Source organism: Geotrypetes seraphini, chromosome 12 (assembly GCF_902459505.1).
Source record: "Geotrypetes seraphini chromosome 12, aGeoSer1.1, whole genome shotgun sequence".
Lineage (NCBI taxonomy): Eukaryota > Metazoa > Chordata > Amphibia > Gymnophiona > Dermophiidae > Geotrypetes > Geotrypetes seraphini.
Window position 1 is genome coordinate 115,802,312 of NC_047095.1, and position 17,862 is coordinate 115,820,173.

At 45.7% G+C, this 17,862-nt stretch overlaps 1 protein-coding gene across 1 annotated transcript; it reads right to left on the reverse strand.

Moving 5' to 3' along the window:
* Positions 1-8,254: 8,254 nt before the first annotated feature.
* On the reverse strand, positions 8,255-14,278 carry LOC117346811 (sperm acrosome membrane-associated protein 4-like). Its single transcript, XM_033916929.1, has 3 exons — positions 13,734-14,278; positions 10,262-10,375; positions 8,255-9,311 (listed from the first exon to the last, which is right to left on the reverse strand). Exons 1-3 carry the CDS (start codon positions 13,783-13,785, stop codon positions 9,172-9,174), a joined length of 306 nt encoding a protein of 101 aa, XP_033772820.1. The 5' UTR covers positions 13,786-14,278; the 3' UTR covers positions 8,255-9,171.
* Positions 14,279-17,862: the final 3,584 nt, after the last annotated feature.

Sequence of the window (17,862 nt, forward strand, 5' to 3'; positions counted from 1 at the left end):
AAAATGCCTGTATTACTCATGCTATATTATTAAGTTTTTGCATGAACAACCAGCTCTTTATCTAACAGAAATCTCTAACATCAGGTTCAAAAAAAAACATACGCTAGACAGGTAACCAAACATTTTGCTGGAAATTTTAGAAAAAAGTTGCACCCAATGATAATACTCGAGATTTATATTGAAGAAATTGTTCACCCTCTCCAAGGTGGAGAGAACGAGAGGGCACTCGCTAAAGTTAGAAGGGAAAAGATTCTGTACAAACGTAAGGAAGTTCTTCTTCACCCAGAGAGTGGTAGAAATGTGGAACGCTCTTCCGGAGACAGTTATAGGGAAAAGCACCCCCCCAGGGATTCAAGACAAGGTTGGATAAGTTCCTACTGGAACAGAACATACGCAAGTAAGGCTAGACTCAAATAGGGCACTGGTCTTTGACCTAAGGGCCGCCGCGTGAGCGGACTACTGGGCACGATGGACCACTGGTCTGACCCAGCAGTGGCAAATCATATGTTCTTCATCGATATTGGCTACTTCTACACACATCTGGAAACATTTGCAATTTCTGGCCACCAAACGAGAAATCTTATTTCAAGAAATAATTTTTCAAAACAATACTTTTGGGATACTCCAAGGAGAAAGTAACCAAGAGTGTGGCGTGATCAGAAATGTCATCTTGAGTTGTTTCTGTGTCTGTTTTTAAACTGATTTAGCAAAGAGGAGTGTCTAGAAGTGGCTGGTCTGGAATCTTCCATTCAAAGCCCACAGAATGCCTTGGTATTAGTAACTGGCTTGGCTGGGGCAGTCAGAATTTGCAGCTGAGAGGGGAGGGTGGAGACTGAAATCTGTGCTGAGCCAAGGATATCCCTCCCAGGCAGCTCTTCAAGAGAGGGAAGGCAATTTGCTTCCGAGTCTTTAACATCTAGAAACATAGAAACATAGAAAGATGACGGCAGATAAGGGCTACAGCCCATCAAGTCTGCCCATACCATTGACCCCCTTTTAAGTCTACTGGCCCCTTAACTCTACTGACCTGCTCTATTAAGTCTATATCCTAGCGACCCTATTCATTGGTATGACCCTCGCAGTGATCGCACATAGGTATCCCATTTATTCTTGAAGTCTGGGATACTGTGGGCCTCGATCACCTGTACTGGAAGCTTGTTCCAATGCTCTATCACTCGTTCCATGAATAAGTACTTCCTGACGTCTCCACGAAACTTCCCTCCCCTGAGTTTGAGCGGATGTCCTCTTGTGTTCGAGGGTCCTTTGAGAAGAAAGATATCATCTTCCACCTCGACCCGTCCCGTGATGTACTTAAATGTCTCAATCATGTCTCCCCTCTCCCTACGCTCCTCGAGAGTATAGAGCTGCAATTTGTTCAGTCTTTCTTCGTACGAGAGACCTTTTAGCCCCGAGACCATCCTGGTGGCCATCTGCTGAACCGACTCAATTCTGAGCACATCTTTACGGTAATGTGGCCTCCAGAATTGCACATAGTATTCTAGATGAGATCTCACCATGGCTCTGTATAATGGCATCATGACCTCAGGCTTCCTGTTGACGAAACTTCTCTTGATACAACCCATCATCTGCCGTGCCTTAGATGAAGCCTTCTCCACTTGAGTGGCAGTCTTCATGTCTGCACTGATGATCACTCCCAAGTCTCGTTCTGCTGTAGTCTTGGTCAAAGTTTCTCCATTCAGGGTGTAAGTTCTGCATGGATTTCCATTTCCGAGATGCATGACCTTACATTTCTTGGCGTTGAAGCCCAGCTGCCAGATAGAGGACCTAGGCTGTTGCATTTTCAGACACCCTGTGCAGGGGATTCCTGACTCATAACCTTGCCATCGCCACACCTGGAGAACTCTTGATTTCTGCTCACTCCGAGATGGGATTGGTTGGCGGGAGGAGGAGCATAAAGCCTGCCCAGATTTTCTCCTCCGTTTAGCAATCCCTTCATCTTTCCAGGTTGCGTGGACTGATGCCACACGTCTCTGGCCTTAGGAGCCAACTTTAGAAAATGATGTGGGGGGGGGGGGGATGCTGAACTCATAACTCACAAGAACTTCCCCCACACCCGAAAAGAAAAAACAAAATAGATCAGCATGACCAGTCTGTATCTAAATATCAAGAGCAGGGCATCATGCTCTCTCTTTTCCTCCTTCCATTCAGGCCATCCATAGCACTTTTGTCCAACCAGTCCCTTCCCTCAGCCCATCATCTAGACCACACTCTTTTCCCTCTATTTATCACTTTCCCCTATTTTTTTTTTCTTCCTAGCCCCTCCTTGTCTTCTTTCCCCACTCTCTATTCCCTCTACACCAAATGGCCCATCCAGTCTGCCCGTCCGCAGTAACCATTATCTCTTCCTCTCTCTAAGAGATGCCTATCCCATGCCTTCTTGAATTCAGACAAATGTCTGTCTCCACCACATCTTCTGGGAAACTGTTCTACGCATCTAACACCCTTCCTGTAAAAAAGTATTACTGCTGAGCCTGTCGCCCCTTAACTTCATCCTATGCCTCTCATTCCAGAGCTTCCTTTCAAATGAAAGACTCGACTCGTGCGTATTTACGCCATGTAGGTATTTGAACATCTCTATCATATCTCCCCTTTCCTGCTCACTTTCCTCCAAAGTATACAGATTGAGATCTTTTAAGTCTGTCTCCATACGTCTTATGATGAAGACCACCGACCATTTTAGTAGCCTTCCTCTGGACCGACTCCATCCTTTTTATATCTTTTTGAAGGTGCGGCCTCCAGAATTTGTACACAATATTCTAAATAAAAAACAGAGGACGCCTGGCTCCACCCTGTTCTGTCTCCAGCCCCGCCCCATTCCGCCCCAGCCCCTCCCACACACATACCTCCACTTTCCTTCCCCAAGCTTGGGGCCATGACTGGAGCCCTCTGTGCATGCACAGACATCGATGCAATGCCCTCACATGTAAGTATGCATGCATGCATGTGTATGACCTCAGTGCATCGACGTCTGTGCATGCGCATAAGGCCTCCAGACGAAGCCCTGAGCTGGGGATTTCAAAAACTTGGACAAACTGCTGGGTTTTGGAAATCCCTCCAGGCATCTGGAGAGTCCTCTAAAAAGAGGGCATGTCCAGGTTTTCTCAGACAGCTGTAACCCTAAGTATGACGATTCTTATGTTCTTACGAAACATTTTTGCGTCCGTTATCTGGAGAAAAGCAATTCACATAAATAGTTTGCTCTGAAATATTTGTCCCATTTGCCTGATCATCAGAGTTTAAATAATCCCTGTTGATTCAGAGCTGCAACTTCTACCTCGGACTGACTTCTTGGATGGCAGGGAGAGTGCTGAGTGGACGGCTGTGCCAGAGGGCCTCCCCGTTCATGCTGTTCGACCAACACACTGCAAAAATGATATCAAGTAACCCAGTTAATGCTCACTGGGAAATAAGCAAAGGCGTTCGATCGTCAAGTCACAAAAATCACAGCAGCAGAACAGGAAACCACAACGTAGGGGAAATGCACATACCGAGCTTAAGCCACAAACAGAGAAGCCTTATAAAAAAATGAGACTTAAGGGGAAAAAGTAAATGTCATCAAAACCTCAGAGTAATCAGCCGTCCTAACTCCTAACTCGTGTTGTTCTTTAGAGAAAGTGCCAGGAACTTTTTAGCAGGCCCACAGAGAAAATGCAGAATGCCCTGGTGCCGGGAATGGCCAGAATTTAAGATTAGGGGGACAAGGAGAAACGATTCAGAGAAATCTCTCGGTAGAACCCAAAGAGAGCAGCATTATAATAGGTAACAATTACTTGGCAAAGGCTGCCACCCAAAGGAATTGGCGTAGGCCAGCGTGCTCAGAGCTTCGGCAGAGATGAAAAAGGTTTGCACCGTTGGCCGCAACAAAGCTTTGAGTCCAACATGAAGGTCAGGTGGGATTTTTTTTTTAACCTCTGCGAAAGAGGAGAGTGCGGTGTTGTGCCTCAGCATCTTTTTAACCTCTGAAGAATCTCAGCACCCTGAGGCTGCGGGTTCAAATCACACACTGCTCCTTATGACCCTGGGCAAGTTATTTAATCCCCCCCTCCCCCATTGCCCCAGGTACATTAGATAGATTGTGAGCCCACTTGGACAGACAGGAAGAATGCTTGAAGTACCTGTATGTAAACCACTTTGAATATGGTTGTGTAACTACAAAAAAAGGCGGTACACAAGGCCCAGTCGCTTTCCCTGATGTCATAATGCCTCATTCCACCAATAAGAGCCAACCTCTTCAGTGATGTCACATGACTCACTTCTGCTCTTGCATTGAAGGAGAGTGTGATGCAATAGCCTTATCCTCCTGAGGTTGTGCGCTCAATTCCATACTACTCCTTATGACCACTGCCTCAGGTACATTAGATAGAGTGTAAGCCCACGGGGACAGGTAGGGAAAATGCTTGAAATAACTTGGAATTTCAAAGTGATTTTGTAGTTTTATTTGCTCTTACTATCTATGTTTATGTGCTGAGTGGAATGAGATTATCTTTAGACAGGGTGAAATTACAGACCACCCAGTTCAAAAACGTTTGCACTATAAAAACTACCATTATTTGGAAAACAAAAACCCTGCGGTGCCAGCTTACTGTTAACGACGTCGTGGTGACGTAGACATTTGTCTGGGGCTCAACATTGGAGTAGGGTTACCAGACGTCCGGGGAAACCTGGACATGACCCGGCATTTGTCCGGGTTTTGGAAAGTCCTGACACGCTCTGGGCCGCATCTGAAGGACCCCTAGCGGTGTTCAAATCCAAGCTAAAAGCCCACTTTTTAGAAGCTGCTTTCAACTGTTAACTCCACTGCCAGATACTTATACCCATCATACTATTCCTTCTGCCAAAAACTTCTCCAACCTCGAGATGTCTTGTCTGTCTGTCCAAATTAGATTGTAAGCTCTTCTGAACAGGGACCGTCTATTGAATGTTAAATGTACAGCGCTGCATATGCCTTTCAGTGCTAGAGAAATGATAAATACTAGTCGTAGTAGTATAAATTGCAGGAAGTCCACCTCCATGGACTGAGTTAGAGGCAGCAGCTCCATGTGGACCAAGCACTGGTGATGGTGTGGCAGCAGTGACCCTTCTTAATCAATCACCAGCTTTCTGAAATCTGATTGTCCTGTAGTTATTGATCAAATAGTGCCCTCTGCTGAAAGCTGGTTTTCCTACAGTTCTTGATCAAAGAGCACCCTCTGCTGCCCGCTCATGTTCATACACGCTCTCTCATCTGAATGTACAGTGATCAACATAGTAAACAGTCAAGAGCGGCCTATGTGGGATGCGGAACCATGTGCACAGACTCGCTGTGGGACCTTATTTGCATAAGTCAGAAGGGGCTGAAGAGCACAGCCATATCAAGAAATGCAGTGGCTCAATGGTAGAACTGTGGGTTTGAACTCACAGGGTCAGGGTGCTCTAACCACTGTGCCACTCTAGAAATTGAAGTGTAGTAAAAGTGAGCCAAGTGTAGGACAATCAAGCCATTCTGACATCACTGATGAGGTTGGCTCTAAGGCATTGGTGGACTGAGGCATTATGACATCACAATAGCAGCTCTGACTATCAGAGGCTGAAATGATTCACACTATTTATTTATTCAGTTTTCGATACTGTTCTCCCAAGGGAGCTCAGAATGGTTTACATGAATTTATTCAAGTATTAAAGCATTTTTCTGTGTCTGTCCTTCTGGGCTCATAATCTATCTAATGTACCTAGGGCAATGGGGGATTAAATGACTTGCCCAGGATCACAGGGAGCAGTGTGGGATTTGAACCCTTAACATCAGAGTGCTGAGGCTATAACGCTAGCCACCGTCCCACACTCTCCCCCCATCTGCATTGAGCCAAAGAAAATCTGTTCTTCAGCTCTCCATGCCGTATTACTGCTTCAAGCGTCTCAGTGTGCTACCCGCACACAGCTCTGATGGAGGACTGAGTGACTTGCCCAGGATCCAGCGCTGACTTCACCTATAGACCAGGTGAGGCACTGACTCAGAGCACCAAATCCCAGTCTGGTCTACCTTCAGACTCCTAGAAGGATAGAAGCCAGATTGGGATTTTGACGCCCTTTATCGCCATCAGCCTGAACCAATGGTCCAGCAGGAGAGGGGGGGAACACTTGAGAGAAAGGGCGAGATACTGAAACACAAGCAGGGGGAGGGGGGAAGGTGGAGGGAGAGATACCAGATTGTGAGATGGGGGGGGGGAATGGCAAAGCAAAATGTGGCTCAGAATGCCACTGTCCCTTGAGCCAGCCCTGCATGTAACTTATGGAATTCTGTAATTTATGCACATAAGGGGAGACTACATCAATGTAATGCTCAACACATGGAAAAGAGTTGTGGCAGACAAGACCTACCCGGAGAAGGCGATGAGCTATTTCCGTAATAAGTATCAGGAACCCGTCTTTGTGGTGGCCAGTAATGGAATGGAGTGGTGTAAAGAGAACATTGATGCTTCTAGAGGAGACGTCTATTTCTCCGGGGATGGGGTGGAGTCCTCACCTGGAAAGGACTTTGCCCTCCTTGCTCATTGTAACCACACTATTGACACCTTTGGGGAAAACAGCCCTGCAGAATATACCCCAAAGGAAAGGCAGCCCTAATTTGACACGATTATACTTTCCCAGCTCTAGTTTAGGAACTGCTAAGAGCAAAGTACTACATGTCCCATCAGGCACCAGGCAGGGGGTAGCAAATCCCCAAAATGGATTAGCTCCTGCAGTCAGCCCAGCTGGGGCAGGGCTAATCAGCAGGGAAGCTATCCAGGCTCAGCAGCAAAGAGCCAAAGAAACACAGGTAAACCTAGAGACAATCAGCCCAGGGTTAGAGAAAAAGATGTGGTCTCTGTGCAATGAAGGCAGCCACAAACTCTGAGTCTACCTCAGGGGTGTCAAAGTCCCTCCTCGAGTGCCCCAATCCAGTCAGGTTTTCAGGATTTCCCCAATGACTATGCATGAGATCTATTAGGATACAATGAAAGCAGTACATGCAAATAGATCTCATGCATATTCATTGGGAAAATCCTGAAAACCCGACTGGATTGCAGCCCTTGAGGAGGGACTTTGACACCCCTGGTCTACCTGAACCCTTGGAAAGAGGCAAGACAGAAATATGCTGTTTCTGATAATGTGGTGAAAGCACGTATTTTGGGAGTTTGGATTTGCCATGAATTGTTGGAATTATCGGGCAGGGGATCTAAACAACCCAGCTCTTTAAGGGTAGGAAGAATGCCATGCTCAGAGTGGTAAGCTGAATACACCCCAAGAATTGCTCCTGAGACCAGCTGTGGAAAAATTGCCAAATTATTTGTTTGAACGGTAAAGCTGATAAAGCATGGTAGGCTAATGGGCTGTTTAGCCACCAGTGAAAGTTTTGTGTTGTTTTGCATTGCACCAGAATATACGGAAGAAAATAAAGAAATAATTCACACTGAACATTTTTCTTGACATTTTTATTTGATGCAGACATCCCTCTATTCTCCATGCCTCGCTCAGCTGCTCAGCTGAGGTTTGGATGACCCTGGTCAAGACTCTGGCTAATTCAGTCCAGGCCTTACCTGGTCACAGTATTTATAGAATACCATTTAGGCAGAACTTTACAATTTCCACCTATACTGTATGTTCTTACACAAGCACATATAATGTATGCTAGTAGAGTCATGATTATCTGACCTAATCAAGACCGATTCATTGTCGGATAACTGCAAAGTTGGATAATACCGAAAACATGATTAATCCATACTTATTGCATCAATAAAAGGCACACAGTATCTGCTTTTCAAATATTGTTTATTAATAGTATTCAGTAATAAACCATTGACAGTATAGCACATATGCTTGTTTTAAAGCAAACAGCACAAGGGACAAAGTGGACCATAAGCAGTCCAGCAAAAGCAATAAAGACAGAGGCTGTAATATGAGTGGTTAATGTTGATGGTTTAAAAAAACATTTTGACAAGTTCCTGGAGGGAAAAGTCCGGAGTCTGCTGTTGAGACAGATCTATGGGAAACCGCTGCTTGCCCTGGATCAGTGGCACGGAATGCTGTTACTTTTTGGGGTTTTGCCAGGTATTTGTGACTTGGATTGGCCTCCGTGAAGATGGGATAGTGGGCTAGATCAGGGGTCTCAAAGTCCCTCCTTGAGGGCCGCAATCCAGTCGGGTTTTCAGGATTTCCCCAATAAATATGCATGAGATCTATGTGCATGCACTGCTTTCAATGCATATTCATTGGGGAAATCCTGAAAACCCGACTGGATTAAGGCCCTCAAGGAGGGATTTTGAGATCCCTGGGCTAGATGGACCATTGGTCTGACCTAGTAGGGCTATTCTTATGTTCTTACATTAAGAAGGAAGTGAACCAGTGCAATGCGACATCTCAGATGCCAAACTCAGTGAGTCATGTAATGAGGATGGGATGGTCAATCTAATCTAATCTAATCTAAACCTTAAGTTTATATACCGCATCATCTCCATGAGAATGGTGTTGAAGGCTTTGCTGAAGTCTAGAAGTACCAGTGGGACATTGTGATCTGGCTTGGCCACCATGAAGATGAGATACTGGGCTAGGTTGTTCTTATGTTCATATATAAGCCAATTATAGGTCAGTCAAGCCATTATAGCATCACCGATGAGGTTGACTCTTAGGCTTTGGTGGAATGAGGCATTATGATGTCACAATATCGACTCTGGGGTTTTGCCAGGTACTTGTGAAGATGGAATTCTGGGCTAGACGGGCCATTGGTCAGACCCAGTAAGGTTATTGTTATTATGTTCATTGAAGCCCTCTGTGCTATTTTGTTGGCTTGTTCTAAAGTAGACTTTTTTTTTTTTTTAGCAGAAATACTGAGCCTTGGCAGAGAAACAGGATCTCGGGTCAGGGGGTGCTGAGAAAGCGGGGTCCCAGGTTAACCCCCCCCCCCCCCTCCCCAATCTCAGATCCAAAACTTGCTGCTGCTCATCTAAATGCATCATCAAAGAAGAGGAAGAGAAACCACGCATCTTAATGACAATAGCGGTGACATCACCGGGGCCTTGTCAGATAAACAAAGGTCGGAGAAGCCAGACTCTACTATATTCTAAATGTTTACGCAACGTACTAAAGATCCGTGCTAGCGAGATGCGCAGGGTAAACTCAGTGTCTCCTATTCCACATTTAACTTCCTTTGTTGCAGAGGTCTTCCTTGCAGCATACGGTGGTTACAGTATAGTTGAGCGACCCCACGATTTCAGAGTCATTCATTTTGCACTTCAAATGATTGACGCATTTCTTCTCAATGGAGGTAGTCGTTTTGTCTGGTGGAAAAAGAATTTTTCAAAAATTACGGTTAATCTCCTGGTGCTGTCAGGGAGTTTTCTGAAGTGTTACGTCAGTTACAATGCTTTCAGAACGCCGTTTCCAGTGTTTGCTAGCTAACTGAAGCATTAAATCCTGTTCTCTTAGCTACAGGAAAACCCAGAAATATATTAGAAGATACAAGCAGATAGAAGAAAGTCTATGGGCTGCAGTGCTCAAGAAGGCAAGGGTACTGTTACCCCTCTGAAATAGGGGATGGAGAAATTTCACCTTCTTTTTAATGCACCCCCTTTAGAGGGGTGCAGAAATGCTAAGGGTGAGACTAAAGGGGTACAGAGATGCATGAGACTAAAGGCCAAGGAGTAATGTTTTTCTCAAAGGGGTGATAGAAACACTTTTTTGGAATGTACTGTACATCTGCTAGAATTGGTGTTAGGCATGGATTTTGCCCAAGAGAAGAACCTCACTCTTTGGCCTTCTGTCTCAAGCTTAGCAGAGGTCTATCTCCAGTTTTCCGATGGGCCACCCTTGGTGTCTTTGCAGATGTGTGAGGTCAAGGGCTAGGGACATGTGAGCAGTGTGAATAGGTTAGAAAATGGAGCGCAGGGGTGTTCTGCCGTACCCAGAGCAGATTATCTAGGCAGGCTGTGACTGGTTTCGCTAGCAGAGAACATCAGTTGTGGACTGGACAGCTGCCACCCTAACTGGGCTGGCCCGAGACAGCAAGCTTGGGGTGCAGGTGAAATGACTGACCAGATAACCAGCTCAGGTAATGTCATGAATATGCAACCGATTAAAAACTGCAACTTTAACCTCATGAATGAAGTGTATTGGGAGGTGGGTCATAAGGAGAGATAACAGCAGCCAGAGTTCAAACCTGGATAGAGGAAGGAGCGAAATGGGAGAGGGGAAGGCTACGCAGAGAGGAAGGAGAGATTATGCTACTCACTTGTTTCCTTTTTAATAGTGGCGCAGTTGTGGTCAAATTTGCATCTCTCTATTGAAATTTTATCTGAGGTCGACCCCTGGCTCACTTTAGATTTTATGCACGTTAGCTGTTCTCCTGTAAGGGGAAGAAACACAGTGGAGGATGAGGACAATGCATGAGATTAAAAACCAATATCCCTGAAGATAGTCTAATCATTTCAATCCAGGGGGCCTTGTAACAGTGTCAGAATCCAGAAGACACCCAGTGCCCCCCCCCCCTCCCCACCACCACCAAGTCGGAGGCCCTTTCCTGCACCATGTCATCTCCTTGGAAGCCATTATGTGGAGTCCAAGACCTTCAGAGAACTTTGAGTTCATTAAACCCAAAAGGCTCCAATTCTGAAATTCTTCCACCATCCATACTGAAATGCTTTTTCTCATTTTTTTGGTCCCGATATTTTAAATCTGGTCTATACCAGTTTGGTTACAGGAATAGTTCCCAAAATATGGAAAGAATCAATCATTTACCCAATAATTACAGACCGTAAAATCGTTCACTCGATGCCTCTAATTATCACCCAATTGCAAATATTCCCTTCTTGGCTAAACTCATTGAGAAAATTGTCTTTCGACAAATTTCAGACTTCGTTGAACAAACAAAAGTTCTACATCCAAACCAGACTGGATTCCGTCAACACCATTCCACTGAACTTTCACTCATCGGGTTGAGCACTAAAATCCTTTATCATCTAGACCAGTGTTCTTCAACTGCCGGTCCGCAGAAAATTCCTGCCGGTTTGCGCAGGTCCGGCGAGATCAACACGGTTAAATTTCCTGCCGGGTGTATAGCAGTGGGCGCCCCGACTGCAGTGGTGCTGGCAGGGATGGATTAAAGGGCAAAAAGAAAGACAGAAGCCACAGGACTTTTCCACTTGCTTGTATTGCTATAGGCTCTGCCGATCTTGATCCGGCCCCCCCCCCCCCCCCCCTCTGAAGTGACTTCCTGGTTTTGAGGGGCAGGATTGAGACCGGCAGAGCTTATAGCGAATAGCAATGCAGTCAAGAGGAAAGGTCCCGCGGCTTCTGTCTTCATTCTTGCTGTCTGATTTAGCGGGACCACAATTGAAGGTAGGGTAGGTTTTGTCTTTGTTATTGCTGCCTAGTTTAGCAGGACCAGGGTCGAAGGCAGGGCTGATAGCAATCGAGTGCTGGAAGAGTGGATCGGGGCCAGCAGCCAAGGGAGGGAATAAGAGATGCTGGATTATGAGGAGAGGGAAAAATGTGATATACATGTTGTGGGAAGGGGATGGTAGACCCAGGGGGGGGGATTGGTGTGACAGAAGGGAAATGGTGGATCCCCTTGGGGGAGGATAGTTATTGGAACTAGGTGGGAGTTGGAAGAATAGGGACACAAAGACAGATGCTGGACCTTGCAGGGGGCAGAGAGACATGGAAAATGCTGAACACGAGGGTGAAGTATGAAGACAGAAGTAAGATGTTGAACATGGGTAGAGGAAATAGGGAGACAGAGGGGATATGCTGGACATGGTGAAGGAGGAATAGGGAGACAAGGAGAAGATGCTGAATAAGGAATAGAGGGAGTAGGGTGATGGAAGGTATCTCTTGGATTAAGATGGGGAAAAGAGGGAAGGTACTGGAATGGGATGGGGGAAGATAGTGGGTTGGCTGGCTGGCTCAGCAACAGGAAGAAGAAAAAAAGAGCACAGGAAGATGCTGGGCATGGAGGTTGTAGGATGAAGGAAAAAAGCAGACTTGATTGAGTGGGTGGGAGATGCTGGACACGGGGTGGATGCAGTAAGAAGAAAAAGGAAGTTCTGGATATTGGAGTAATAGGTAGAAGACGGGAATGGACAGAATTGGCAGATAGACTGAAGACTTTGGAAAGAAAATTAAGAAAAGACAGAAGAAAGCATAAACTGGGATAAACATGAACAAAATGGGCAGACAATAAAGGTAGAAAAAATAATTTTATTTCTATTTTGTTATTAGAATATATCAGATTTGAACTATATATCCTGCTAGAGACATAACTGGGGACTGCAAAAACCCAGGCAGTGCTTCTTTAGCTTCCAGCTAGCTTAGGGCTCTCTCTGACCAGTGGGCACTCCCCTAACACTATTCCTGTCATGTGTGACTGCAGTATTCTGTAGCATTCTGTAATAATTTGGCTTGTTCAATTTCCTTAATAGTAGAGGGGATATATGTGAAGGGGAGGGGAGGCAGGGGTTTTGTTGGTCCTTGCTCTGTATATTTGTATTTATAAAATGACAATTGTACAGAATATTGTTTCTTTTTATACTTTAATAAAAACGTTATGTATGAATTGGGGGGGGGGAGAAAGCCCCCGGGAAAGAGACTTGGGAGTACTTGTAGACAAGTCAATGAAACCGTCCACGCAATGCGCAGCAGTGGCAAAAAAAGGCCAACAGAATGCTAGGAATGATTAAGAAGTGGATCACAAACAGATCTGAGAAGGTTATTGTGCCACTGTACCAAGCTATCGTACGCCCCCATCTGGAATACTGCATCCAACACTGGTCGCCGTACATGAAAAAGGACATAGTACTACTGGAAAGGGTCCAGAGAAGAGCGACAAAAATGGTTAAGGGACTGGGGGAGTTGCCGTACAACGAGGGACTAAAAAAAATGGTCCTCTTCTTCCTTGAGAAGAGAAGACTGAGAGGGGACATGATCAAATCATTCAAGATATTGAAGGGAATTGACTTAGTAGAGAAAGAGAGATTGTTCACCCTCTCCAAGGTGAAGAGAACAAAATGGCACTCGCTAAAGTTAAAAGGGGATAGATTCCATACAAATGTAAGGAAGTTCTTCTTCACCCACAGAGTGGTAGAAATCTGGAACGCTCTTCCAGAGGCTGTTATAGGGGAAAGCACCCTTCAGGGATTCAAGAAAAGGTTAGATAAAGTCCTGCTGGACCAGAACATACACAGGTAAAGCTAGACTCAAATAGGGCACTGGTCTTTGACCAAAGGGCCGCCGCGTGAGCGGACTGCTGCACACAATGACCACTGGTCTGACCCAGCAACAGCAATTCTTATGATCTTAACCCCCTCTGTTACAAAGCCGCACTAGCAGCTCTGACGCTCATAGAACTCCCGTGAGCGCCCGCGCTGTTACCGCTGCGGCCAGCGCTATAAACCCTATTACGGCATTGTAAAGGAGTAAAATACCACAAACCCCCTACAGTTCTATGCGGTTTACAGAATCAAAGAGAATTGTACAAAAACTGAAATACAGAATTAAATTTTTAAAAAATTTTCTTGAACAAATAAGTTTTCAACAATTTCCTAAAAATTTTCCTTTACAGTAGATGCAGAATTTAAAAATTTTATATATATATATTTCCAGTCTCAAAAGAAAACCTTTCTTTGCTTTTAATCTAAAGCTGCTGACACTTGCTTTGGGGACCACACGTGTAAGAGGTTTTCACAAATGTTTGTTAGTTTACTTACCAAACTGAACCCACAGGAGGGCGACCAAACCCCACAGGATAATCTTGCTCATGGTTTTTTCTATCGGCCGATCTCTTTCCAGAGAAACTAAATAGATGGACAGTCCGGTCCCTTCTAGCTCTGATCTCACACTGGCTCTTAATCCAAGGGATGCTCTGAGGTCTCCTGTTAAAAAAAACCTCCCCTCTTCAAAGGTTATTTATATGTACACCCAGCAATTACCTTGGATCCTTGTCTGGTCTCCACTGGTTTTCTAGAGCCTCCCAAAATCTACTCTACCTTGTTTCTGAGAAAATCGTGAGGGTGTGGTGAGACGCAGGACATCAAGTCTCGAATGTTTACAAGGGTGGCCAGACTGGCAAAAATGCATGCCACTGTGAGCAATCGTGTAAAGCACCTTCAAAATAGAAAACTCATAAGGGGCTGATATTCAGTGCTAGGGAGCTGGCCAGGAAAAGCTCGGTAGGCGCCCAAACTCCATAAAAAATAAAATGTCGTTTCAACCGAGTTTCAAAGTACAGAATGACACGGTGACAGAATTCATCACCGTTCCCGTCCCCACGGATAACCGCGGGAAATCATCTTCATGTCATTCTTTAAGGAGAGAGGGAAGAATCAGAGTACGAATGGCCACAACCACTGACCCGCAAGCTTTGCTTTGAAGAATGCTGAGATTGAGCAGCAACATTCCAGAGCAGATATTGTGATGTCATAATGCCTCATTCCACCAGTGCCTAAGAGCCAACCTCATCAGTGATGTCACAATGGCTTCATTATCCTTGGCTCCCATAAGAATCAGAGTATGAATGGCCACAACCACTGACCCGCAAGCTTTGCTGTGAAGAATGCTGGTGTAGAAGGACCGAGATTGAAACAGACACTAGAGAATGACAGTCTCTGGTATCCAGAGCAGATATTGTGATGTCATAATGCCTCATTCCACCAGTGCCTAAGAGCCAATCACATCAGTGATGTCACAATGGCTTCATTATCCTTGGCTCCCATAAGAATCAGAGTATGAATGGCCACAACCACTGACCCGCAAGCTTTGCTTTGAAGAATGCTGAGATTGAGCAGCAACATTCCAGAGCAGATATTGTGATGTCATAATGCCTCATTCCACCAGTGCCTAAGAGCCAACCTCATCAGTGATGTCACAATGGCTTCATTATCCTTGGCTCACATAAGAATCAGAGTATGAATGGCCACAACCACTGACCCGCAAGCTTTGCTGTGAAGAATGCTGGTGTAGAAGGACTGAGGTTGAAATAGACACTAAAAAATGGCATGGGATTATTTCCCGTGGGGACGGGGACGGTGATGAATTTTGCCACCGTGTCATTCTCTATTTCAAAGCACCTAACAAATTAGCACCGGAATCGCAACTCCGTAGGCGCTTTAGGCTGCCTAACGCCCCTTGTGGGCGTGGAAAATACCTGAAGTGGCGTGAAGCGGCGTGAAGCACTTACGGAGTCACGATTCACATCATAGGTAGGCGCCGGAAATGTAGGCGCCGGAAAACCCTGGCCTACATTTCCGGCGCCTTCCTTTTGCCGGGCCGCAACCGGCGGATGCCTTAAAAGCAGCCGCTGACCATGGCGCCAGTTTCAGAATCCGGGCCTCAGTGGCTAACTGGCTGTGTCGTGAAACTTTGCTGGCTCTCCGTGACATTTACCACCCCGGTGTGCTGAATGCTCTGCGCTGCTCCTGACGCTCATAGAACTGTAAGTGCCACTGAATACCCCCAGGCAAGCCTCTCCTGGCCATTTAAAATGGCTTTAAGAACATAAGAATTTCCCTCCGCCAGGTCAGACCAGAGGTCCATCCCGCCCAGCGGTCCGCTCCCGCGGCAGGCCCTCCAGGTCTATCACCTGTGCTGTGGTCCCTGACTATTCCTATAACCTACCTCTACTCCTATCTGTACCCCTCAATTCCCTTATTGTCTAGGAACCTATCCAAACCTTCTTTGAAGCCCTGTTACGCGCTCTGTCCTATCACGGCCCCCGGAAGCGCGTTCCACCTGTCTACCACCCTCTGGGTAAAAAAGAACTTCCTAGCGTTTGTTCTAAACCTGCCCCCTTTTAATTTCTCCGAGTGCCCCCTTGTACTTGTGGTTCCCCACAGTGTGAAGAATCTGTCCCTGTCTATGCCCTTCAGGATTTTGAAGGTTTCTATCATGTCTCCTCTAAGTCTCCGCTTTTCCAGGGAGAATAGCCCCAGCTTTTTCAACCTGTCCGCATATGAGAAGTTTTCCATACCCTTTATCAGTTTATTCGCTCTTCTCTGGACTCCCTCAAGTACTGCCATGTCCTTCTTGAGGTACAGCGACCAGTACTGGACACAGTACTCCAGATGCACGATACAGTGGCATGATGACTTCCTTCGTCCTGGCAGTGATACCCTTCTTAATGATACCCAGCATTTGGTTTGCTTTCCTTGAGGCCGTCACGCATTGCGCCGACACCTTCAATGTTGTGTCTACCATCACCCCCAGATCTCTTTCAAGGTTACTTACCCCTAGCAGCGATCACCCCCCCCCATTTTGTAGCTGAACATCGGGTTCTTTTTTCCTACATGCATGACCTTGAACATCAGGCCCTCTGTATTTATCCACCTTTTGGAATTTTGCTACTGTTTTCAACCGCATCAGTTTCCATGGAAAAGCATTCCAGGCCTTCCCACTTTTTTTTTTTTTTTAAACGTATATTCCGCTTATACCAAAGCAGATTGCAAAAAAACATAAATCATAAGGTATAAAACAAAACATACAGATAACATTACCATTAATCCTGATGTTGCTTTAAGTTTTAGAAGTAGACTAATGGTTAGAGATAGACATGGGAGAAGCCACTGCTTGCCCTGGGATCATTAGCATGGAATGTTTCTACTCTTGGGTTTTCTGCCACTGGATAGGCCACTGTTGGAAAGGGGAAGGGAATAGTATACTGCCTTTTTGTGGCTTTGGCATTCAAAGCAATGGAGGATTAAGAGACTTGCTCAGGGTCACAAGGAGCAGCACCGGGATTTGAGCTCGCAACCTCTGGGTGCAGAGGCAACAGCTCTACCAGTCTGTCCTAGTATGGTAATTCTTATGTGAGCTGAGCACAAGCCATTGTGACATCACTGACGAGGTTGGCTCTTAGGCATTGGTGGAATGAGGCATTATGACATCACAATCTCAACTCTAGAATGTTGCTACTCTTTGGGTTTCTGCCAGGTACTTGGGACCTGGGTTGGCCACAGGATACTGGGCTTGATGAGAGGGAAAGGGAGTGGGTACTTGGATACTGCCTTTTTGTGGCTTTGGTATTTCAAAGCTGACCTTCAAAGCAGTGGGCACTGGAGGATTAAGTGACTTGCCCAGGGTCACAAGGAGCAGCACCGGGATTTGATCTCGCAACCTCTGGGTGCAGAGGCGGCAGCTCTACCAGTCTGTCCTAGTATGGTAATTCTTATGTGAGCTGAGCACAAGCCATTGTGACATCACTGACGAGGTTGGCTCTTAGGCATTGGTGGAATGAGGCATTATGACATCACAATCTCAGCTCTAGAATGTTGCTACTCTTTGGGTTTCTGCCAGGTACTTGGGACCTGGGTTGGCCACAGGATACTGGGCTTGATGAGAGGGAAAGGGAGTGGGTACTTGGATACTGCCTTTTTGTGGCTTTGGTATTTCAAAGCTGACCTTCAAAGCAGTGGGCACTGGAGGATTAAGTGACTTGCCCAAGGTCACAAGGAGCAGCACTGGGATTTGATCTCATAAAGTCTGGGTGAACAGGATACTAAGCTAGATGGAACACTCGTCTGACCCAGTATGGCTATTTGTATGTTCGAAGAGTCCAAGTTTAAATACCACCGAGGTTCTTTGTGGCTTTGGATAAGCCACCTATCCCTCTGTTGCCTTGGGGTGGCACTAATAACCTCTCTCCACTTAAGCCCTGTCATTAAAACCATCACATTCGCTGCTAATATCACTGTGAACTCAATTACCTAAAATTCATACTCAATTACGTTACATGAACTTAATTCTCTCCGTATAATGACAAGCCTAGCAATTATACACAGTGTTCTTCAGGAAATAGGGAGGAGACGGATGAGTGAGATGTTCACAATTTGAATACTTAATGTT